Here is a 25,784-nt window from a genome sequence, read left to right as displayed (position 1 = left end):
AAGGAACTAGAGGATCGGCTATCCTTGACTTGATGTTAACCAACAGAGATGACGTAGTGGATAAAGTAGTAGTTACAGGAACTCTGGGGGAAAGCGACCATGTTGTACTTGAGTTCTTGGTTCTAAGGGAAGCAAAAGCCGAGTGTAGTCAAATGTGTACCCTGGATTTTAGGAAAGCTGATTTTAATAAACTCAGAACAATGATCAGCAAGGTCCCATGGCAAGCGACTCTAACGAGAAAAGGAGTCCAAGATGGGTGGGAGCTTTTAAAAAAGGAAATTCTCAAGGCACAATCACAAGCAATTCCAACAAGAAGAAAAGGTGGAAGACCACAGAAGAAGCCAATGTGGCTTCACAAAAAGCTTAGAGATGACCTGAAAACAAAAAAGGACACGTATAGGAAGTGGAAAGAAGGCCATGTAACAAAGGAAGAGTACAGGCAGGTAGTCCAGAATTGCAGGGATAGTGTCAGGAAGGCTAAAGCTGAGAACGAGCTGAGGTTAGCAGAAGGAAAAGGAAAGGTTCCTCCTGTGCAAGCACCGGGTCATTACTGACCCCTAGAGGGATGCCTGCTTGTGCTGGCGTTTTCATGGCAGACTATAACGGGGTGGTTCGCCATTGCTTTCCCCAGTTATGACTATCTTTCCCCCAGCAAGCTGGGTACTCATTTTACCGACCTCGGAAGGATGGAAGGCTGAGTTGACCTGAGCCAGCTACCCAAGACCCAGCTTCCGCTGGGATCAAACTCAGGTCGTGGGGAGAGTTTTGGTTGCAATATTGCCGCCTGATGCTAAAAACAACAAAATGGCTTTCTTCAGCTACGTGCATAGTAAAAGACAGAGGAAAGAAATGGTGGTTCAGCTATTCAATAAGGATGGCAAAATGATAACAGATGACAAAGAAAAGGCAGAGGTGCTCAATTCCTACTTTGGCTCAGTCTTCTCCCGAAAGAGGGTCTATGACCCCCCTGGCAAAGGCCAAGTACAGGGCTGAAGGGGCAGGATTGCAGCTTGAGATCGATAGGCATATGGTCAAGGAACACCTCATTATTTTGAATGAGTTCAAATCTCCAAGGCCAGATGAACTGCATCCTAGAGTCATAAAGGAACTGGCAGAAGAACTCTAAGAACCACTGTCTATTCTCTTTGAGAAATCATGGAGGACGGGGGAAGTGCCAGATGACTGGAGGAGGGCTACTGTTGTCCCTATCTTTAAAAAGGGTAAAAAGGAGGAACCTGGGATCTACAGACCAATCAGTCTGACATCAATCCCTGGGAAAATTCTGGAGGAGATGATAAAGGAATCCATCTGGAAGCACCTTGAAAACAATGCAGTGATGACTCGAAGCCAACATGGATTTGGCAAGAACAAGTCCTGCCAGATGAATCTGATCTCATTTTTTGATCAAGTAACCTCCCTTGTGGACCGTGGGAATGCTGTAGACATAATATACCTCGACTTCAGCAAAGCTTTCGACAAAGTGCCCCATGATCTCCTGATGAGCAAACTAGCTCAAAGTGGGCTAGATGAAACAACGATCCGGTGGATCCACAGTTGGCTACAGAATCGGACTCAAAGAGTGCTTATCAATGGGACCTTCTCCAACTGGGGAGAGGTAACGAGTGGGGTACCGCAGGGCTCAGTCCTGGGCCCAGTGCTCTTCAACCTTTGTATTAATGACTTGGAGGAGTAGGTGCCGGGAATGCTGATCAAATTTGCAGATGACACAAAATGGGGCAGGATAGCTAATACTTTGGAAGACAGAAACAAAATTCAAAGTGATCTGGATAGACTGGAGTGCTGGGCAGAAAACAACAGAATGACATTTAATAGGGATCAATGCCAAGTTCTCCACCTAGGAAAAAGAAACCAAAGGCACAGTTACAAGATGGGGGATACGTGGCTCAACAACACAACAAGCGAGAAGGATCTTGGAATTGTTGTCGATCACAAGCTGAAGATGAGCCAACAATGTGATGTGGCTGCAAAAAAGGCACATGCTCTTTTGGGCTGCATTCATAGAGGCATAGCTTCCAAATCCCAGGAAGTACTAGTTCCCCTCTACTCAGCACTGGTTAGGCCTCATCAGGAGTACTGTGTCCAGTTCTGGGCACCACATTTTAAGAAGGATGCAGACAAACTGGAGAGGGTTCAGAGGAGGGCAACAAAGATGATCAGGGGACTGGCAACAAAGCCCTATGAAGAGAGACTGAAAGAACTGGGCATGTTTAGCCTTGAGAAGAGAAGACTGAGGGGAGAGAGGATAGCACTCTTGCAAGTACTTGAAAGGCTGTCCTAGAGAGGAATGCCAGGATCTCTTCTCAATCATCCCAGAGTGCAGGACACGGAATAATGGGCTCAAGTGACAGGAAGCCAGATTCCGGCTGAACATCAGGAAAAACTTCCTGACTGTTAGAGTAATACGACAATTGAACCAATTACCTAGGGAGGTGGTGGGCTCTCCCACACTGGAGGCGTTCAAGACGAGGCTGGACAGCCATCTGTCAGGGATGCTCTGACTTGGATTCCTGCACTGAGCAGGGGGTTGGACTCGATGGCCTTGTAGGCCCCTTCCAACCCTTCTATTCTATGATTCTATGATCACTTAAATATTTAAACAGCATTCTGCTAATCTGTCAGTGAGCAAATAAAATCCCATACCAGCCTGCCTGCACTCTGAGGTCATCAGCACAGGACCTTTTCACTTTCCTGCTGCTGCCAAGGCCAGTTAGACTGGTGAGCACAAGGGAGAGGGCCTCTTCAGGGATGGCCCTGCAGTTCTGGAATAAACTTCCTTAGGGGGTTCGTCAGGCCTCTTCTTTGCAGGTCTTCAGGAAACCTCTGAAGGTCCACCTGTTTTTGCTGGCCTTTCCCTAAATTCTTGAATTGCTAGTCCTAGGTAACTTTGGCTTTTATTGATTTTGATCAGGAACCTTTTGTTTTTATTGAACTTTTAACAAATGTGTAGTTATTGGATTTTATTGTATCTGTTTTGTATAGTTTTAATCTTCTATGCCCTATTGAGAGGTTTGACCCTTAAAGGCAGCCTAAAAATAATTTTAAATAAATAAATACAATCCCATCAATCACAAGATATATTAGCAATCTAGCATAGTAACATGACTGGCTAAACAATGCATACCGTTATCCCTATTCAAACAATCGGGAGTTTGCAAAATGAAATTTGACCCAAATCAGACCCAACACTTAATATTCGTCAATAGCCTTCACCACCCCTCCTGGAATATGAAGACAAAAGACAAAGAAATAGGGAGAGAAGGGGTGGGGGTAAAAAAGAAATGATAGATTTATAAAACAATGAATGACAAAGAGAGAACTGGGATAACTTGTCAACTCTCTCAAAATACTCATGGGTGGATGTGTTTTTTTCAACTAGATGATTGGGGTGTATGGCCCAGTTGGGGGAATTATTCAGTCCCACAAAACTTGAATATTAGGGGATAGGTGCTTTCAGTTTTGAACAAGTAAAGGTGTGAAAGTCCAGGAGGGGACTTCCTAACAGCATGGGGTTAGAGTCAGAGTACTTCAAGGAGAAAGGTTAATATCATGCTCCCACTGGAGGAATCCTCCTCCTCCTCCGAGGAGCTATAGAGCTCCCAGAAACAGATAACGCCAAAGAGCTACCCATGTCAGGAGATCTGGGGGAGTCTGGGCCCTCAGGGAAGATCACTGCTGGTCCGGCCCCACAGGAGGAGGGGTGTTCTGCCTCTGAGACAGAGGCTGGCCCACCACCTAGCCCCTTGAAAGCATCGTCTCTGCAAGAGGCAGGTCAATAGAGATTTTTCAAGAAGTAGTGCTCAATAACAAAGGAAGACTCCTCAGGAGCAACGCCCTCCTCCCAAGTAGGATTTTTGCCAGACAGCCTGTAATGCACTGCAGCTGAGCCCTGGGTGGGGCGCAGGAAGCTCTGGTGTTCAGTGCTGTAAGTTCATAAGCTCTGGTGTTCATAAGCCTTCAGTGTTAGCCTAGACTAACAACATCCTTCTACCAGCTCCAGCACCTTGCATCTTGTTTTCATGACCTTGCCTTATGATGAAACCTCCGTGCTACTGACCCTTGGACTCCTGCTTGATTCTGCTTCTGGACTGTGTACTGTATCTGATTACATAACTGTGCTTTAACCTCTGCCTGTATCTTGATCACTCCTGTCTTAGGCTGATCCCATATTGGACTGAAACCTTTGTACCTGACTATGTGCCTGCTTTCTGGCCTTGCCTTTTGGATTGCCCTGTAATTTGCCCTAACGCTGAGTCTGATTCAGCTATAGCAGGACAGTCTGAAATATGGAAGAGTTCTGCTAACCTGTTTGGGGACATCATTTCCCCTACTCCTACCAAAAACCTGGGTTTTATTTAAGACCAGGAATCCTATGAGCTTCAAAATAGGAGAGAGGCAAGACCGGAGGGGGCGGACCTGATTCTGCATTGTATGACCCACATCCATGGACACAGTTTCTCTCAAGCATATATGTCCTTACAACAGCTTACAGGTTCTTCAATATTCCTTTTTCCCAGTCAAGAAGTCCTTATATCCAGAGGGTTGAACAGTTGTTGAGGGACAGAAGGAGTACATTTACAAGAGGGCCTGAATTCAAGGAATCCATAAAAACCTGTCCTAAGGAAGATTAAAGATAGATAGGATTATGGAATTTGCACCAGAGAAGGAAATCTACATGAAGAACTTTTAAAATGAAAGCCACCTTGAACAGGATCCTCCCCATTCCAGAATACAAGGAGACATAACTGCACACTGCTGTTGACAAATTCGGGGCAGGAACTAGAGCCTTTTCTCTATCCAACTGAAAAAGCCAGGAAAGTGTTTAGTTAGGCAGAATGCAGCTGACTGAAACAGCTGACAAAGACAGTGAGGTTAAAAGCATATTTTCTTGTAAAAAGAAGCATAGAAAGTTTTCAAACAGCCAGCATCTATGGCTCAACTTTTGGCAATGACAATAAATGCAGGAAACTCTTATCTACTGAACGGAACGGCTCACTGAAAAGAGGCAAGCATGTTTTACTCCTGACAGCTTTGCAAAACCACCTGGCTATAAAAAAAGGCAAGCTCACACTTTTGGCTTTGTCAACTGCAACAAAGACTGTCTACTCCAACAAGTGGAGTAGAACTGGAGAAGCAATCTGCATTTAGACAAAAGAAGGCAAAACAACAGTGAGTACTTTTGTAAGTGTTAAGAGTGTTGGACTAGGACCGGGCAGACCAGAGTTCAAATCACTGGTCAGCCATGAAGCTCACTAGCTAACCTTGGGCGAGTCACCAATTCTCAGCCTAACCTATCTCACAGGGCTGTTGTGAGGATAAAGTGGGGGGAGGACTACTGATGCTTCCTTGAGCTCATGGGAGGAAAGGCGGGTTTTAAACATAATAAAGAAATATCCAGGAGACTGAGTCTTTTCTGTGTTGTTCACACAAGTCGTTCAGTCATTACAAAATGTTCATATTCAATCAAATTATGAGATATATCCCATGGTCTGATTTCTATAGAACAATCAAGAACAACATTGCAGCACATTAAAGATTAACAGATTTCTAGACCACAAAAGGAATGTATGAACACAGGAAGCTGCCTTATACAAAGTCAGACCCTTGGTCAATCTAGCCCAGTATTATCAACACTGACTGGCAGCAGCAGCTCTCCGGGGCTTCAAGGCGTTTTTCCTGCCCTAGCTGACAGTGCCATGGATTGAACCTGGAGCCTCCTGCATGCAAACCAGGGGCTCTGCCACCGAGCTACGGCCCATCCCTCCAAGCGTGTACCGTAACATTGGTAGCCTTTAAGGTACAGAGCTCTCTTTTTGTTGCAGACTAACACAAAGGCTACGCCTCTGAGAGAATATAAACAACTCACCTCTCCATATATGACAGAGGCATCCCAGACAGGGAGAAAGTGGGTATTCTTTGGTAACTTTCTCCTGAAAGGAGTATTCAATCCTCTGTAAAGAAGCCCACACACCCACTGCCTCCTCACTTTTAGCACCATTCTCAGCAGAAACAGGACAAGAGTTAAAGCACATGTAGGGTTCATCCAGGCCTACGTTAAGAAGACGGTCTGCACTGTGAACGCACCTCCAGCTCTTTTTTTAGTGCACTTGTGGTGCCAGGATGTAGTGAACCTGATGGTGATACGTGCTACAGCTACTGGCAGATCACTCCATCACTGCCACCATCTCCTGCTGTTGGGGAAAAGGGTGCTCCACAGCCCATTGTCCTAGATGGGCCACTTCCATCTTGGGCACTGGGCAGCAGGGGCACGTTCTATTCTAGCAGAAGCAGGAGGTGGCAGCAGCTGGGGCAGGGGTGGGGGAGCAAGCCAGCAGCCAAGGGTTCTCTTCCTGTTCGTTCACCTGTCCCCTACCTACCAGTGCTCCCGCCTCCTTGTAAGAAAAAAAGCACCCCACAACCAATTGCTTGAGACAGAAGGGGCACAATCTCCTCCCATCTCAGGCAACTGGAGCTTTGCTCCCCAACAGGAGGAGGAAGCAGCAACCGGGAGGCCAACCACAGCACCGTAGCACATACCAGTGTCCAATTTGCTGTTATGCTGTAGCTACAAGTACCTTAAAGGGCGCTTAAAGGCAAGCTTAGTCTTCCCATTGCATTTAATAAATAATAAGCCTCATTTAATGCATGTCTATTTTCTCTCTATGGGTTTGGTTCAGATGAAATAATTCTGTGACTGTAGCTTCAGCAAACAATTTGGCACCCCTTTGTAATTTTGCACCAGTGATGGGGCAGATGCCTTAGAAATGCCTAGTTGAGTCTCTGGCCTCGTAAAGAATATTTAACATTTTAAACAAAAGCTCCACTAAGAATTCAAAAATGCTGAAATTCACAGAAACATCACAAATTTATGGCAGCAGCCAGACCTGTTCCAAAGGAGAGGGTCTTTTCAGTCCCGGCACTCCCATTTGTGGAATGCCTTAGTGAGAGAGGGTTGCCTGGTGCCAGCATGATGCCTTCCTGACACCAAACTTTTTTATTCTCCCAGGCATTTGAAGAACTATTTTAGTGCTTTTAGATCTCTGTACTGTTTCATTTTTTGCTAGTGGTGGTATTTGGTTTTATGATGTGCTGCACTATTCTCACCCCATACCGTGAGTTTATTTTGACCTGGTTCACATGATCGAAATCACACTCTGCAGCGCCACAATGTAATGTGGCTTATTTAAATTGCCGCATGTGCTGGGCACGATCACTGCCCAGGCGCAGCTGGTTGTGTCATCTGAACCCAGGCAGCATGGCTGGTTGGAGGGGGAATCAACCCTCCAATAATCCATGGGGTGTTACAGGGTTATTAGCAGGTTGCTTCCCTCTCCAACAAGCCCTGCCACCCAGCTTTGGATGACACGACCAGCTGCACCTGGGGTTGGTGATTATGGAAATCTCACCCCATACACACCGCAATGTGAATAAGCCACAGTGGCTTATTTTGATCATGTGAACTGCCCTTCGTGTTATTTTATTTTGTGCTATTTTACTATTGTTTGATTGTGATTTTATATCTTATGCTTTTCAATTTACCTGTACACTACCCAGAGAACTTTGGTTATTAGGCAGTGTGTAAAAAGAAAAAAGAAGGGGAAGTTCTCTTTGCTGACCCCCAAGAAATCAGAGCCTTAATCACTCAGGGTCCACGTCATCACCAAAACACCCAACCCCAAAGCAAAAGGCTGAGGTTTGCTTTGACACTGGGAGGGCGCCTCCTCCCAGTTCCAAAGCAGCGAGCCCTAGGGCTGGTGATCTGTCCAGTGGCTGAGCTATGCTTCTGAGCAGCAAATGACAGCTGTGGAGACTTGCCAGTCTCCTCCCTAAAATGGTAAGGAGGCCCCTAACGTTTTTTAAAATTATTTGTCTTGTAACACACACTTCCACACCAGTGGGACTCTGCTTTTAACCTCCAGTGATTAGAGGAGCAGGCACAGGCTAGTCTAGAACAATCACAAAGCTAGACACAAAAAGGGAAAAGAGGCTATGGAAGGACAAGACTCTCCAGTGGGGGTGACCTGCAAGGTGTGTGCAATGTTTGTTTTCTTGCCTGAGAACAACATGGCCTACACCTGCAACAAGTGCAAGTTGATCACACTGCTGGAGGAAAAAGTAAGTGGACTGGAGCGGCAACTGTCGACCCTCCGGGGAATAAGAGAACACGAAGAGTTCTTGGACAGAATGGGGGAACTACAGCAGCAAAGGGCAGACCAGAAGCTTGAAGAGCAACAGCAAGATGAGGCAGTGGGAAATGCTGAGATGAAGAAAAATGGAATAGAGGATACTCCTTGGAAAAGGGTGACAGTTAGGAGAAGAAGAACTAGACGCCACTCTGCACCAGTGGAAGCAGTGGAGCTGTGGAACCGATTCCAGGTACTTGCGGATGAGACTGGAGGACAGCCTGCAGAGGAAGAATCACAGGGGAACCTGCATGAGAGTGAGCAAGAGGCTGAAGGTCAGTCAAACAGAGGCGATGAAACCCAGGCCTACAACAACAAGAAGAGAAGAGTGATAGTAGTGGGAGACTCCTTGCTACATGGGATCGAGACCCAAGTATGTCGCGAAGACCCATGGACTCGCCAGGTATGTTGTCTCCCGGGAGGATGGATTAGAGACGTGACTGAAAGGTTGCCTGCACTCATAAAGCCCACTGACAGGGATCCCTTTCTTCTCATCCATGTGGGAACAAATGATACCGTCAAGCAGAGCTATGAAGAAATCACGTCAGACTTTGAAGCTTTGGGAAGGAAACTCAAGAACTTTGGGGCCAAGATAGTTTTCTCATCCATCCTTCCAGTAGTCAGAAGAGGGATAGAAAGGGAAACAAAAATACTCCAGATGAATGAGTGGCTATGAAGGTGGTGCCGGCGCGAGAGATTTGGATTCTGGGACCACGGGCTATACTTCCTGGAAGATGGGCTGTTGGCAAGGGACAGGCTGCACCTCACAAAGGCTGGGAAGAATGTGTTTGGCCACAGCATGAAGAACTTCATCAGGAGGGCTTTAAACTGAATCCTACAGGGAAAGGAAACATAACGTTGGGGGTAACAATGGACGAAGGCTCATGCACTGCAACAGAGAGAACAGCTCTAATAGTGCCCAATAATAGTCTTCACAAACATGTAGCAAGAAAGCCAGACCAAGAAGCACATGGTCTTCGATGTCTATATACTAATGCCCAGAGTATGGGAAACAAACAGAATGAACTTGAATTCTTAATGCAGGAGGGAAATTATGACTTGATAGGTGTAACTGAGACTTGGTGGGATGACTCTCATGACTGGAATACAGCAACTGAAGGATATAACTTGTTCAAAAAGAACAGGAGGAACAGAAAGGGAGGTAGGGTTGCACTATATGTGAAAAATACATATCTCTGCACAGAAATACAGGAGGATGAGCTTGGTAGCCCCATCGAGAGCATCTGGATCAAAATAAATGGAGCAAAGAATAAAAGGAACCTGGTGGTCGGAGTCTACTACCGGCCACCTAATCAAGGAGAAGACGAGGATGAAACTTTTGAAAAGCAGATTGCCAATGTTTCAAGGAAGCATGATGTAGTAGTAATGCGGGGCTTCAATTTCCCCGATATTTGTTGGGAGACAAGTTCTGCAAAACATGGCCCCTCCAGGAAATTCCTGACTTGTGTGGTGGATAACTTCCTCCTACAGAAAGTAGAGGAAGGAACTAGAGGATTGACTATCCTTGACTTAAGTTTCCAGGACCTATAGAACGTTGAGGCTGTCAGCTGAAAGAAAAGGGGGGAAAGGAAAATTGATGGGGGTGGGGCGGATTGGCCTCCTGACAGCTTACAGTATCTTAGACTACTGTCTTAATCCTCAAATTAGGAATGATTCTACCTGCCAAACGAAGAGGTCATGTTCTTTCAAAATTGTGGAAAAAACATAAAGATCTACTCAAGTAACTACAGCCGTTACTTCTGGAACACGGGTGCACTACCTTTTTATCCTCAAGGGCCTCATGCACTGTCTGTTGAGGGGCTGGGGGGAGCACACAAACTCTCTCTTGCCCCCCTACATGTACACACAACATCAGAGTGCAAGGATGGGGAAGTTTAAACTTTCCCTCCCTGCCCACAGAGATCTAGGGGTCATTGGGGGTGGGGGAGATGAATGCCTCTCCCATCCTCCAGTGATCTCTGCCAAGATTGCTGTTTCTTGGCTGCTAATAGCAGTGGGAAAACATCAATCTCAGAAGCAGCATCATTGGAGCTTAGGAGAGACGTGGTGGTGGCAGAAGCGTTGGGCGTGGAGAGAAGCGGTGGTGACAGGGAAATTCGTGGGCAGGAAATCAGTGAGGAGAATGCAGCAATGAGAGTCTGGATGTCTCTCCATGGAGGGCTGGATCGATGGCACTGAGGGACTGCATGAGACCTACAGGTTGTACACCCTTGTTCTAGAAGGTTCCAAGTACTTAGGGGCAATTCATACATTCAAGGACTTCTCCATGCAGACGCTTCCAGAAACACATTCGTGGACAACCTAACTTATCCACAGGAAACTCTCAGAGCTTCCTGGCAGTGATTTAAAATAATCTCAGCACCTCATTCCGCCATAACAGCAGGCTGGGGGGCTGTACTGAGGGAGATGAGAGGGATTGCTGGGCCATTCCACCAGCCCTGCTGAAAGAATTGTTTTTTCTCTCTTCCCTCCCCATTCCTTTTTCTTTTTGTGTTGGGTCTTTCTAGTTTGTAAGTCGGGGACAGTCTTGTTTAATTAATTATATATGAGCCACTCCGGGAGCCTTTCCTGCTGAGGAGCAGCATAAAAATACTTCAGATAAAATAAAACTATTGCAACGATTTTAAGGTACTGCCTGGTAACTGTGGCTGTATGAGACAGAATAGTCATATGTTACATTTGCTACAGCAGGAGTGGACAGAAGGTAGATCAAGATCTACCAGTAGATCTCTGGGTTATTTGCAGTAGATGGGCAAGGATCTCTGGCTCTCAGTTTTTGGATATAAACCCTACAGAAAGGACAGGGAAGGGTGTACTGGGGGAGGCGTTGCCCTGTACGTCATAGAGGGCATAGTGTCAAGTGGACTCCAACACCTAAAAGGGGTAGGCTCTTCCACAGAAGTGCTGTGGGTGACAATACCAGGCTCCAAAATTAATTTAGTGCTAGGAACATGCTATCGTCCCCCAGACCAGAATGCTCAGAGTGACCTTGACATGGAAAATGAAATCAGGGAGGCCTCCAAACAAGGCAGTGTTGTAATAACGGGCGACGTCGATTGCTCCCACATTGGAACATGCATTTATCCAGTCAGTCACAATAAAGAGGTTAAATTTCTTGATGCTCTAAACAACTGTACCCTGGGACAGATGGTCATGGAACTGACCAGAGGGGAGGCGACCTTGGATTTAATCCTAAATGGTGTTGCCCAGGACCTAGTACGAGACGTAAATGTTGTTGAACCAATTGGAAACAGTGACCACAGTGCTATCAGATTTAATACATATTGAAGTGGAAAATTGCCCAGTTAGTCCAACACAGTCACATTTGACTTCAAAAGAGGAAATGTCTCTAACATGAGGGAACTGGTGAAAAGGAAATTAAAAGGGGGGGTCAAGAGGGTTAAATCCCTTCAAAATGCTTGGAGGTCACGCCAAACTACAATAATAAAAGCTCAGCTAAAATATATACCACAGGTTAGGAAAGGTAGCACCAAGTCCAAAAGGGCGCCAGCATAGTTAACAAGCAAGCTATTAGAGAAGAGAACGCTTCCTTCAGAAAATGGAAGTCTTGCCCAAGGGAGGAAAACAAGAGGGAGCACAAGCTTCCACAAAGGTGATGCAAGCAGACAATAAGAGATGCAAAAAAGGATTTAGAAGAGCATATTGCTAACGACATCAAGGCCAATGATAAAAAATTATTTAAATATATCAGAAGCAGGAAACCAGCTAGGGAGGCAGTTGGACCGTTGGATGACAATAGAGTTAAAGGAGTACTGGAGGACAAGGAGAGTGTGGAGAACCTGAATGAATTCTTCTCATCTGTCTTCACTGAAGAAAATATAGGATAACTGATGTTTTCAGGAAGGGAGTCTGAAGAACTGAGGCAAATAGTGGTGACAAAAGATGAAGTTCTCAACCTTATTGATAAATTGAAAGCAATAAATCACCAGGCCCAGATGGTATCCATACTGGAGTTCTCAAAGAACTCAAATATGAAATTGCTGATCTTGTAACCAAAATATGCAACACGTCCCTAAGATCAGCCTATACCAGAGGACTGGGAGATGGCCAATGTAACACCAACTTTTAAAAACAGATCCGTGGGGGAACCGGGAAATTACAGGCTGGTTAGCTTAACGTCTGTTCCAGGTAAATTGGTTGAAGGTATTATTAAAGATAAAATTAGTAAGCCTATAGAAGGACAAGCCCTGCTGAAAAAGAAACAACTCAGCTTCCACAAAGCTAAGTCCTGTCTCACTAACCTTTTAGAATTATTTGAGAGTGTCAATAAACATGTAGACAGGGGTGATCTCGTGACATTGTTTACTTGGCTTTCCAAAAGGCTTTTGACAAAGTCCCTCACCAAAGACTCCTGAGCAAACTTAGTTGTGGAAGAAGAGGAAAGGTCCTCTTCTGGATGAGTCATAAACCAGTTACTGATACATAAGAACAGAAAGCAGAGAGTAGAAATAAATGGTACATTCTTCCAATGGAGGGAAGTAAATAGTGGGATCCAACAGGGATCTGTATTGGGACCAAACCTGTTCATAAATGATCTCGAATTAGGAGTGAGCAGTGAAGTGGCCAAATTTGCCAATGATACCAGATTATTTAGGGTGGTTAAGACAAAAAGGGACAGTGAGAAGCTCCAAAAGGATCTCTCCAACATGGGCAGGAGGGTGTTGTTGCTCCCGTCTCCTGCTTGTGTGTTATTGGTCAACAGCTGGTTGGCCACTGTGTGAACAGAATGCTGGACTAGATTGACCCTTGGTCTGATCCAGCATGGCTCTTCTTATGTTCTTACATTTTACAAGAGCAGCAACAAGATGACTCGGACTCACCTTAAACTATACTGCTGAAATGAAAAAGGTCTGTGGTAACAGGAGTGGATATTTTGTGTGGAAGCCCTGGAAGAACTATGAGCTCAGTTCAGTTCTGGTAAAACAAATTCTTGGGCTCAGAATTATTTAATTCTAAGTGTACGTCTTTTGCACCAAGCTGTGGTTGGTGGATCTCAGGGTTCTAGTAAAAAAAGAAAGTAGATCCTGCAAGCCTGACATCTGGTCTCCCCTGCTCTACACTATTATAGCTCTGCCCATGGACTGTCTGGGTCACATTACAATCCTTGACAATGCATCCTACATGGATAGCTTTGGTTCATTATGTGTTGAAGATCCAGAATGTCCAAACCAGCTTCAAATAAATCCTTGTTCCAACAAGTTTTCCCAGAACAGTGATCATCTTCATTGTTGTCGTGCTTACTGGTAAATACATAAAATGGTTTTGCCCAGTGTCTTGCATATGTATATGGAAATATTCTATTTAATTAGTTAAAATACTTCTCCACTGGCCTTCGCTAAAATTGTTTCCAGAAGCTTTACATAATTAAAGTGTTACGACAAACACAGAAATCCATTAACTTAATAATAGCTTGCTCATTATTTGTGCCATTTGATTGGTCTTAAAGGTATTATGATGATATTATTTATTCGATTTATACTCCTTTCAACCAAAAAATGGACTCGAGGCAGCCTTCAAAACAATTTTAAATAGATAAAAACAATAAGACATTAAAATACAATAAAAACATAAAAATTACAAAATAAAAACAGCACCCAACCCACAGACTCATTTACAGGGCAAAGGCCTTCTTGAATAAAGCAGTCTTTGCCTGCCATGGGAAGCGTAGCAGAGAGGGAGCAAACCTAGCCTCCTTTGGGAGGGAGTGCCACAGGCTGGGAGCAGTATACTGGAGGCAATATATAGCCTTCAAGACTAGTAACCACCAATAGCATAATCCTACGTGAATCCGTCCCTTTTAAAACCATTACGGTTGTGGCCATCACTACATCTTCTGAAAACAAATTCCACAATTTGACTACGCACTGTTTGAAAAGTCCTTCTTTTTGCCTGTTCTGAATCTCCCACCCTTCTGCCTCACTGCATGACCCCAGTGGGTTCTAGTATTATCAGCAACAGAGAAACTTCTCCCTATCTACCTTATCCACATCATGCATAGTTTTATACGCCCCTATTTCCCCCCTAGACTTTTTTCTAACATAAAAAGGTCAAAATATTATAACTCTTCTTTATAGGGCATTTGCTGTAGCCCCTTGATCATTCTGGTTGCCCTTTTCCGCACCCGAGTTAAATCAATGATGTAAATAAGTCTTTTCCATTAGTGATAAAAGGTGCTAATTTAAATCAATTCACTCTGGGAAAAAATTATGATAAACAGATTCCACACAAACAGCTACCTTGTTTTCAAAATCATTGCAACCCACCGACAAGTTTAGTGAGCCTTGTTGCATTTAAACCAGTTTAGCTGCACTGAATGCACTGGGAATAAACCAGTTTTTGACATTGATAAACCCTGTTGCTTGTTAGGAACAAGCTTTAAGCTGCTCTCTTGCACACAATAGCCTCTTGGTTTGTCAACAGTGTGTGACCTCCTGAAATCTGGCACCCCTGTTGTTTTCTCATGGCATGAGATTAAAGGGAAAGTGTTCTACATTCTCCTGACTCAAGCGTTAAGGACAAGCAAGAGATAATCTCTCCATTATCCCAAGCACTAAATCATAAACAAACTTTACCCTGAAAGCTCAGGCCCATTCTAAACAACTTTATTGGATACCAACCAACCAGAAGAGAAGCCCCAACTCTAAACACATGCCTATTCTGTTGTCCGAGCCCTGGCATTTCCCAAGTCAGATCTTTGCTAACTAAGGCTCCAGTCCTGGAACCTTGAACACAATGAGACTTCCAGGCAGACATATATAAGACTGTGCACGAGTTACAAATCTGCGGGGTGGTCACACACATTTTTATGGTGGTCTACTTGCTAGTCCTAGAAACTGATGGCTAGACAAATTCTAACCAGAAACATATTGACAAGGAAGACTTAGCCGGTAAAACCATCTACCCAGAGTGTGAGTAGGAAATCAGACTAGATAGCTAACAAGGCCATAGCTCCTTAAGCAAGACTTGCATTGCTGGGTTTGAGCAAACAAGGCAGCTGCTAGCCTTGCCTCAGAAAACCCATGGAAGGAACCTGCAACAGAACCAAGTGGACTTATTGTCCCCACACTACTAAGAGTTAAAAGACAGACTGGATAGGTTGCACAGAGATGGTTTGTGTATGATTTGGCTTGACTGTGGGGTATAGCTCCTCATGTGTTATGCACAAGTCAGCCACATGCCTGCTGGCTAATGTTGTTTTCACATGAGGCTTTCTGGACCTTAGGTACAGACCCAGTTCAGGCAATCAAAACAGCCCATGGGTTATTTGAGGGTAGTTTCCCCCTCAAACAAGCCATGCCACCTGGGTTTGGGCAACATGGTAAGCCAGGCCCAGGAGGGTAATTAGGGAAATCATGCTGGGGATTAAAACAAGCCACTGTGGCTTATTTAAGCCACAGTGGCTTGGTTGATCACGCAAACCAGCCCATGCACAATCAGGGGTGGGCAGAAAGTAGATTTCCAGATTTTTGGACTTCAACTCCTAGAATTCCTGACCACTGGCCATACTGGCAAGAGCTTCTGGGAGCTGAAGTACCAAACACCTGGAGATCTACCTTCTGCCCCCACCTGCACTAATTCACTAACCACATCTTTCTACACAGCAGACCAAAACTAGCAGGAGCTGCATATGCATGTGTGGTTGATCAGGGCTATATTTATATGAAATGGCAGGAATACATACTTAAAACTGAGACTTCACTACTCCTCTAGCGTGCCTGAGAAGACATTATATGGAACTCTAAACCTTATACCAGGAGTCCAGAACCTCTTTCACCTGGGGAGCCAATTTCAATTTTGGGAAGCTCTTGGGGACCACATTCCAGGGTGAGAGGGGCCAAAGGCACAGGGCCAAAATACCCACACTGCCAGCATATTTTAGTGTAATGGTTTTACTACTGGTAACTGAGCCACAGGCATTTCAGTCTTTCAGAACAGAGGAAAAAACTGCTCAAAAGCCAGGAAGACACCAATGATTGGTGGCAGGTGGGGGGGAAGGGGCCAATCTGGGGAACCCCCAGAACCAAACTGGGATACCAGGAGGGCTTGAGGCACGGCACCCCTGCCTGTGCCAATGGAAGTGGATCCAATATATTTCAGTGTTACAGAGCATGTGAGCTACAGGGAACAAGCAATACTGACGCAGAAAAAGCTTAGCATCTTGTCTTGCTCAAAAAACATGAGGTGATCAGCGGACAACTGCTGGGGGAAGGTGCCAGCACAAGTTGCCTGTCACTCTCCATTCACAGCCACTTCATGTGTGAGGGAGGCAGGACTCCCCAAGGCTCATCCCCAGACCTGGGTTTTGGTACCCCAGAACATGGGTAAGCTATAGGAGTTATTAAAATGGACCTCTGGATCAGCTCAGAGAAAATCCCCCTTTCTTACCCAGCCTGCAGGTACAAAGAAAGAACAGTCTCAGTTTTATTCAGAAGGCTTAAGTTGCATGCAGGGATCCATTTGAGCTGGAATTCTGCCAAAGGTATCCATTTCGCACTACCAGCTCTCAACACCTGTACCTGTGAAGCTGTTATTCAGCACCTCGTAAGATTATTAACATCCCAGGATCGATGCATGCGACCTTTTCAGAAAAGGAAGACACCTCTCGCTGCCCCGCGGAGTCTACAGTCTAACGGTCTACGCCACGCAGAGGCTCGCCGCACCCCGCCGAAGGGGCGCCGGCCGGCAACGAGGGGAGGCCCAGAGCACAGCCGCCCCCGCGGGCGCCCCGAGGCCAGAGCCGCGCCCGGCAGCCCGCAGGGGCGGCGCAGAGGCGGGGGCGCCCGGGCCCCGGCCGCCCCCTCACCTTGAACTCGCGGCTGTGCTGCGGCGTGTACTCGAGCGTCCAGAGGGCGCGCACCAGGTGCGCCAGCTGCTCCGTGACCTCGCCCTTGCCGCTGTCCGGCGCCGGCTCCGGGGCGGGCGGCGGCGCGGCGGGCGCCGCCCGATTGGCGTCTCCGTCGCCGGCGCCCGCGGCCCGGTACTGCTCGAGAGCCAGGTACTCGGCGAAGAGCTCGGTGTTGCTGAGGCACTGCAGGACGGCGTTCATGAAGCACGTGTTGCCGTGGTTCCGCAGCCCCGCCACGCCGGGCACCGGCGGCGCCGGCGGCAGGGGCACCCCCTGGGCGGGCGGCGGCGCGGGCGGCGGCGGCGCGGGCTCCGGGCTGGGCTGGAAGCAGCGGCCGAGGCTGCTGCCGGAGGGGGCGGCGGCCGGGTGGCTGCGGGGCCGGGCGGCGGCGGCGGGCGGGCCGTGCTCGGTGCCCAGGTGCGAGAGCGTCGAGAGCGTCTTGAGTACGCGGCTCATGAAGCCGCCCAGCGAGCGCGCCGGCGACGAGCCGGAGCCGCCCGCGCTGGCCCCGCTCACCCGGCCCCGGAACAGCAGCCGCTTGCTGAACGAGCGCTTCTCCTTGGCGGCGGCCGCCGCCGCCGGGGAGGGGGCAGCCGGCGCGGGGAGCACCGGAGCCGGCGCGCCGCTCACCCGGCCCGACATGACGCCCTCGGGCCTAGCGCCTCATCCCCGGCGCAACCCCGGCCTAGCGCGGGCGAGCGGCCGGCGGCCTCCTCCCTTCTCTCCGGTCAGGCGCTTCCCCGGCGCTCCCCGGAGGAGCGGAGCTGCTGCTGAGGCGGCGGCGGCGGGGCGGGGCCCGCGCGGCAAGAGACTCACGTAGGAAGCCGGCGGCGCCATAGTGGGTGGGGGCAGCCTGAGCCTGCCTCTTATGCGGCCGCCATCTTCGGCACTGGCAGAGGCCTCTCCTCGCCCGTACCGCCCTTGAGGGGGGTGGTCGGGGCGTCCGCTTGGCGCCTCTCCCTGGAGGGGGTCCCCGATCCCGGGCCATTCCGTCCAGGGCCCGCCCCGCCCCGCCCCAAGCCCGTGGGAAGCCCGGAGCCCCCTTCCGCCCTCGGAGACGAGCAGCTCGATACTATTATAGGGCTGCAGATGTGGCCCCATCAGGGGAGTCGCGCTCCACCGTATAGCCAGAAATAAATGCATACTCGGAAGTAAGCCCCACCGAGTTCAGTGGGCCTTATTCCCAAGAATGTGCGCACAACATACCGTAGGGTCGCAGCCTAGATTCTTAAAATACCAGCATTTACGATGGTCCATGGGGTCACGAAGAGTCGGACACGACTGAACAACAACAACATTTATATCCCGCCTTTTTGACGGCTTACATGCGCCTCTTCCTCTCCGTTTTATCCTCACAACAACCCTGTGAGGTAGGCTAGGCCAAAAGTCAGTCACTGGCCCAAAGTCACCCTGTGGCTCTTCAGAGACCCACAGCTAACAGCTACACTACGCTGTCTGTCTTTACACACAGAAATAACAAATTAAATAATACACCCCTGTGTGAAGAACCCCAATGTTCCGGCTGTTCTGGGCTGTTTGTTGGCAGGCATGTCTCACACAGTTAATTTCTGTTTTGATAAAACAGATGGAAACTTCCCAAGCTGTTTCCTCATTCCCAGCTTTTATCCTATTGCAACATTCACCCCACTTCTGAAGCGACAAGAAGTTCCCGAGTTTGGGTTCCTTTTGAAAGAGAACACAGGAGGCTTATGATGTTTTGTAATATTTGAGTTAATTTGCAAATATACAGTTTGAATATCGGTAGAGGTACAGCTAGAGATGTGAAGGCCTGGAAAAAACTGGGCAATTGGGGGGGGGGGGGGACACCTGGTTTTTTCTGAGGACTGTTCCCCACCCATTGGAAAAATTGAACAGCTTTGGATTATGAAATATTTTCTTTTAGAATGTAAGGCAAAGTATTTATATATTGTTACCCAGCCTTTACTACCCCCCCAAAATGATTTTTAAAAACTATGTAGTAAGAACACTTTTCTAAAAAGACTAGAGATGTAAAATGTCTGGAAATAATGACGCCATGGAGAAAATATATATATTTTTATATATATATTTTATATATATATTCCTCACTGTAAGATTCCCAGCACAGTTAGTTCTTTCATTCCTTATTAAAATTATTGAACTAAAGTATATTTTACTTATAGACATTTATACTCAGTTTCCCAATATGTGAGTAGAGTCACCATTGTCCATTCTTGACAGCTTGGGTTTTGTTCTGTAGAGTCCTGTCTTTCTGATGCTGTAGCAGTCATTTAATTTAATTCTAATCTATTCAGACAATAATTACAAATTTACTGAGTTTCACACACTTTATAATGTTGCCCTATTTCTCTCCCATTTTATCTCACCTTATGTTTTTATCTTATTTTATCTCACATATTCTGGGTGTCTTTTATGTGTTTTACAATAACTTTAGGAACAGAAAGGCTGCTTTATGTTTAGATAAAGCAGCCCTCCCTAACCTGTACCATCTGGATGTTTTGGACTACAACGCGGAGCATTCCTGACCATTGACTGTGCTGCCTGAAGCTGATGAGAGCTGAAGTCCTAAATATCTGGAGGACACCAGGTTGGGGATGGCTATTTTAAAGCAACAAAGAGACTTTAGATCTGTAAAGAGTGCTAAAAAAATTGTTCAGTCGTTCAGTCGTGTCCGACTCTTCGTGACCCCATGGACCATAGCACACCAGGCCTTCCTGTCCTGCACTCTCTCCCGGAGCGTGCTCAAGTCCGTATTCATTGCATCAGTGATGCTATCTAGCCATCTCATCCTCTGCCGTCCCCTTCTCCTTTTGCCTTCAGTCTTTCCCAGCATCAGGGTCTTTTCCAGAGAGTTTTCTCTTCGCATTAGGTGGCCAAAATATTGGAGCTTCAGCTTCAGTATCTGTCCTTCCAAAGAGCACTCAGGGTTGATTTCCTTTAGGATGGACTGATTTGACCTCTTTGCAGTCCAGGGAACTCATAAGAGTCTTCTCTAGCACCACAGTTCGAAAGCATCAATTCTTCGGCGCTCAGCCTTCCTTATAGTCCAGCTCTCACAGCCGTACGTTACTACTGGGGAAACCATAGCTTTGATTATACAGACCTTTGTCGGCAAGGTGATGTCTCTGCTTCTCACTATGCTGTCTAGGTTTGCCATAGCTTCCCTCCTAAGGAGCAAGCGTCTTTTAATTTCATGGCTACAGTCACCGTCTGCGGTGATCTTGGAGCCCAAGAAAATAAAATCTGTCACTGCTTCCATTTCTTCCCCTTCCATATGCCAGGAAGTGATGGGGCCAGATGCCATGATCTTCGTTTTCTTAATGTTGAGTTTCAAACCAGCTTTTGCACTCTCCTCTTTCACCCTCAACAAGAGGCTCTTTAGATCCTCTTCGCTTTCTGCCATTAGGGTGGTATCGTCTGCGTTTCTGAGGTTGTTGATAATTCTCCCGGCAATCTTAATTCCAACCTGTGATTCATCCAACCCAGCGTTTCTCATGATGTACTCTGCATATAAGTTAAATAAGCAGGGCGACAATATGCAGCCTTGTTGTACTCCTTTCCCAATTTTGAACCAATCGATTGTTTGAACCATGAACCATGTCTGGTTCTTACTGTTGCTTCTTGACCCTCATACAGGTTTCTCAGGAGATAGGTAAGGTGGTCTGGTACTCCCATCTCTTTCAGAATTTGCCAGAGTTTGTTGTGATCCACACAATCAAAGACTTTAGCGTAGTCAATGAAGCAGAAATAGATGTTCTTCTGGAATTCTCTTGCTTTCTCCATGATCCAGCACAAGTTGGTGATTTGATCTCTAGTTCCTCTGCCTCTTCGAAACCCAGCTTGTACTTCCGGTAGTTCTCGGTTCGCATACTGCTGAAGCCTATCTTGTAGGATTTTGAGCATAACCTCGCTGGCATGTGAAATAAAAAATAAGTATTGCTAATTTTTCAATTTTTCCAAAATTTCCAATTTTTCCAGAAAAATGGGGGGGAAACCATTTTTTTCCATGGCCTCAACATTTCCAGAAATTTTATAACTCTAGGCTTAAACACTCCAACAGACAGCCAAAGTCCACAGCAAAGTCCCACATCAGATCTCTAGAGAGAGGCAGCCAGCACCCCAAACTTAACTCTCTGTTTCTCTCTTCCTCCATTTCAAACTACTGTCTATTGTCCTTTTCACTCCTCATCAGGTAGATTACAATATCCTTAGCTGAGGGCTGGAGGGGGCAGGTGGAGAAAGGCATACCTCTGTTCAGGTATTTCCTAGCCATTTAGCTAGTAATTTCCCTAACCAAAAAAAAAAAGAAATTGGCAGCTTTGCAAGAGATGATCAAATAAATCAGTCATTCTAGCCCCATTAACCCTCTTCCGCCCAAACCCTCATTCATAGAACATACATACATGGCGATCACTCGTGACCGAGTAAGGTTGTCTTCCAGAAATAGAGTCTTAGCAGTGGGTCTGCAGGTGGCTGTGAAGGCCAATTCTGGATCTACACAGCCTCCCACAATGAGGACATAGATTTCCAGGTGGAAGGCTGTCACGGTGAGGGTTTGCTTGACGTGCCTTCCGCTGAGCTCGTTTCTCCCTTTCGCCCTGTACTCATGCTTCTTCAAAGTCCATAGTGCCTTTAATATAGGCTGACCTCCAGTTGGAACGCTCATGGGTTAGAGCTTCCCAGTTCTCAATGCTTATGTTACATTTTTTTTAGATTAGCTTTAAGAACATCCTTAAATCTCTTCTACTGTCCACCAATATTCCATTTTCCATTCATAAGCTGGGAATAGAGTAGCTGCTTTGGAAGACGATAATCAGGCATTCGAACAACATGGCCGATCCAGCAAAGTTGATGTTGGAGAATCATTGTTTCAATGCTGGTGGTCTTTGCTTCTTCCAGTACGCTGACATTAGTCCGTCTGTCTTCCCAAGTAATTTGCAGAATTTTTCAGAGGCAGCGTTGGTGAAATCTTTCGAGAAGTTGGGAGTGGCGTTTATAGATGGTCCATGTTTCACAGGCATACAGTAAGGTCAGTAGTACAATGGCTTCGTAAACTGGCATTTTGGTCTCCCTGCGAATATCCCGATCCTCGAACACTCTACCCTTCATTTTGGAGAATGCTACAGTCGCAGAGCTCAGGCGATGCTGAATTTCAGTGTCGATGTCGGCTTTTGTGGAGAGATGGCTGCCAAGATAGGAAAAGTGATCAACATTTTTCAGCATCACACTGTTAAGCTGGATTGATGGCGCTACAGAGGGGTTGGTTTGTGCTTGCTGGTAAAGCACTTTGGTTTTTTTGATGTTAAGCGGGAGGCCGAGCTTTTCCTATGCTTCTGCGAAGATGTTTAGGATAGTTTGGAGATCTTCCTCTGAGTGTGCGCAGATTACGTTATCAACAGCATATTGAAGTTCTATGACAGAGGTTGTAATTACCTTACTTTTTGCTTTCAGCCTACTGAGATTAAGATTCATAGAACACTATGGTATTCACCTGTGTGGTTCCCTGCCCCCATATCACAAAATCATTCATAGGTGAGTGCTTGGGATATCCAGGAATTAGACAAGGACACATTGTCTAGGCAAGCTAGATAAATTGGCCCTCATAAAGATATTAACTGTGGCCTTTGGTGTGTGTTTTTTAATAAACTGACATAGCTGCCTATGACTTTTGTAGACAAGAACATTATTCCACTGAGTTGCCAAACTCAGTTTCTGAAGATCCAGGCTCTATGAAGCTATGACTCAGAACATGGCAGCCAGGAAAGCTGAGGAAGAAGCAGTCATGGCTCCATCTTGGCAATTAATGGGGTAGCACCCCCCTGCCTCTTTCCCCTGTAGACCCTGCACTTATACCAGAGACATCCCCAGACACACACCTTGCTCCGATACATGTCGCACCTGCTGCCAAGTGCCACACTTGTTATTGATCATCTGTCTATTCTCCAGCAATCTCTAGACAATGTATGGAGCATTGCATTCAACATTAACAGATCCAGAGGAACTGAGGGAGTGAGACAGGACCAGGGGCATTGCTAGGTTCTTAAAAGATCTGGGGCACAGGCCCATAACACAAATTTGCATGTGCATATGTTCGAGTCTAAGCATACCTCTAATATAAATATACGTGTGTGTGGTGAGCATGTGGCATGCTTGTGTGTGTATATAGATTACATACATACATACATACATACGAAGTGTGCACTAACTCCCCACCCCATTTCAACTCAGACCCCGATTCAACATTTGGAAAACATCCTGCTTCTGCTCAGGCTAATTGGTAGTCAGTCCACTTCAGCTCAGCACCAGACATGACTCAAGGTTTGGAAAAATGAGTCTTTATGCTTCCTTTTGACTGATAAGAAATTAGGAAAAAAAATGACTTTTTCTTCTTGGTCAGAACTGGATGATAATTTCAGGCATAGTAGCTCCCTAGAAGGGGATTACACCTGCCCAATGTCAGAAAAATAGGTGCAGGGGTTATATTTTGATTTTCTTTTAAAGGGAACTGCCAGTAACATTTTTATTCCTTGGAAGAATTGGATAAAAATTTCAGGATTCATTGCCCTATCAGAGGAGATCCTGTCTGCCAGTTTTCAGAAACCACAGAGGGTTTTGTGCAAGGGTGGCCTTGACATTTTGAGGTCTCCAAACAGGGACATACTCATCCCCTATGTTCCTTGTGGACAATTGTTCTGAAAACTACAGACAGCCTAGAGGTGTCCCTAAGTAAGAAACCAGCAAAGTTTCAGAAGAATAGGTGCAGCAGTTAATGTGGAAGGAGAGTTCTCCAATTTGGGGGAGGGAGTGAGTTGCTTTCCTTTCCCTTCAACCCCCCTTCCAATAGTTCTTGGGTAACTGTATGAAAATGCACAAGTCATTAGAGGTGTCCCCCAGGCAAGAAATCTGCAAAGTTCCTGAAGGATATACATGCATGCAAATTTAGAATTACTAGAATTTATTTACATTTCACTAATGTTAGCAGTAGGGGAACAAGGCTGGGAAGGTGCTGTTATACTCGTGTCCTGCTTGTGGGTTTCCCATGGGCACCTGGTTGGCCACTGTGTGAACAGAATGCTGAACTAGATGGACCTTAGTCTGATGCAGCACAGCTCTTCTTATGTTCTTAAATATAGACTGCCGCTGAGCATGTGCAGAATGCTTTTCTTTTACAACTGAGCACTTACAGTCTCCCGCTATCCATTATGTTCCCCTCCATACAACAATCCCTCCGAAATTCTTTCATCTTCCAGCAACTCTTCATAAAAACAGATGTCTTGTTTTGTGCAACTCTCTTCTATTATGCACAAGCTCTCATTGTATCTTCCTCCCCATAACTTTATTTGTGCCAAGAGTTCACCAGGATTCAGCCAATGAGTCTATTTTCAAAACTAGAGCTAAGTTATGGAGTAACTCTGAGCATGTACTAAGTTCCCTTCCCTCACCATTGAAGCTAGAGTTCATGCAAAATGAAAAAAACAAATGTCAAAACATGCATAGAAGTGAGCTGAAAGGGTAGTCAATTCATTAGACTGGAATTGGCTAGGCACTGTATTAAGCCTGCAGTACCATGCGCACAACTCAGGACTTATTTCTGAGTAAACATGCAGAACATCAGGGTGTAAACCTCCCTTGCAAAAGTAACTTGTGCTGGAATCCTATGCACACTTTCCTGAGGGTAAGCCTCATTAAACATAATGGGGCTTCTCAGTAGGCATACATAGGATTGCATAAATGAGCAGTATTTATCTCCCCTCTACTCAAAAAACAAACCAAAACCTCCTATTTTTATTAAAGCTTTCTGTTCCTAGGAACGTAGGAAGCTGCCTTATGCTGAGTCAGACCCTGGGTCCATCTAGCCCAGAACTGTTGACACGGACTGGCAGCAATGTCTCTCCAGGGTTTCAGGCAGGATTCTTTCCCAGCCCTACCTGCAGATGCTGGGGATTGAACCTGGGACCTTCTGCAGGCCAAGCAGGTGCTCTGCCACTGAGCTGCAGCCCTTCCTATTGCTGGATAATGGCGACTGACAAACAAAACAAACAACTGACAAACAAGTCCTGCCAGACGAATCTGATCTCATTTTTTGATCAGGTAACCTCCCTTGTGGACCAGGGGAATGCTGTAGACATAATATACCTTGACTTCAGCAAAGCTTTCGACAAAGTGCCCCATGATCTCCTGATGAGCAAACTAGCTCAAAGTGGGCTAGATGAAACAACGATCCAGTGGATCCACAGTTGGCTACAGAATCGGACTCAAAGAGTGCTTATCTATGGGACCTTCTCAAACTGGGGAGAAGTAACGAGTGGGGTACCGCAGGGCTCAGTCCGGGGCCCAGTGCTCTTCAACATTTGTATTAATGACTTGGAGGAGGAGGTGCAGGGAATGCTGATCAAATTTGCAGATGACCCAAAATTGGGCAGGATAGCTAATACTTTGGAAGACAGAAACAAAATTCAAAGTGATCTGGATAGACTGGAGCGCTGGGCAGAAAACAACAGAATGACATTTAATAGGATCAATGCCAAGTTCTGCACCTAGGAAAAAGAAACCAAATGCACAGTTACAAGATGGGGGATACGTGGCTCAACAACACTACAAGCAAGAAGGATAGAATCATAGAATTGTAGGGTTGGAAGGGGCCTACAAGGCCATCGAGTCCAACCCCCTGCTCAATGCAGGAATCCAAGTCAGAG

The 25,784-nt window shown here is 46.2% G+C and overlaps 1 protein-coding gene across 1 annotated transcript in view; it reads right to left on the bottom strand.

Annotated features, from left to right (window-relative positions):
• Positions 1-18,117, bottom strand: part of USP31 (ubiquitin specific peptidase 31) — an 87,433-nt gene extending 69,316 nt beyond the window's left edge. The window contains exon 1 of the mRNA XM_084819149.1: positions 17,047-18,117. Coding sequence (XP_084675275.1) covers positions 17,047-17,730 — 684 coding nt within the window. The 5' untranslated portion in view covers positions 17,731-18,117. The remainder of the gene's footprint in view (positions 1-17,046) is intronic.
• Between the last annotated feature and the right edge of the window lie 7,667 nt (positions 18,118-25,784).

This window comes from Heloderma suspectum, chromosome 12 (genome assembly GCF_057233095.1).
Source record: "Heloderma suspectum isolate Gila_16-S chromosome 12, 16-S_ref, whole genome shotgun sequence".
NCBI lineage: Eukaryota > Metazoa > Chordata > Lepidosauria > Squamata > Helodermatidae > Heloderma > Heloderma suspectum.
This window is presented reverse-complemented; position numbering and strand designations above follow the sequence as displayed.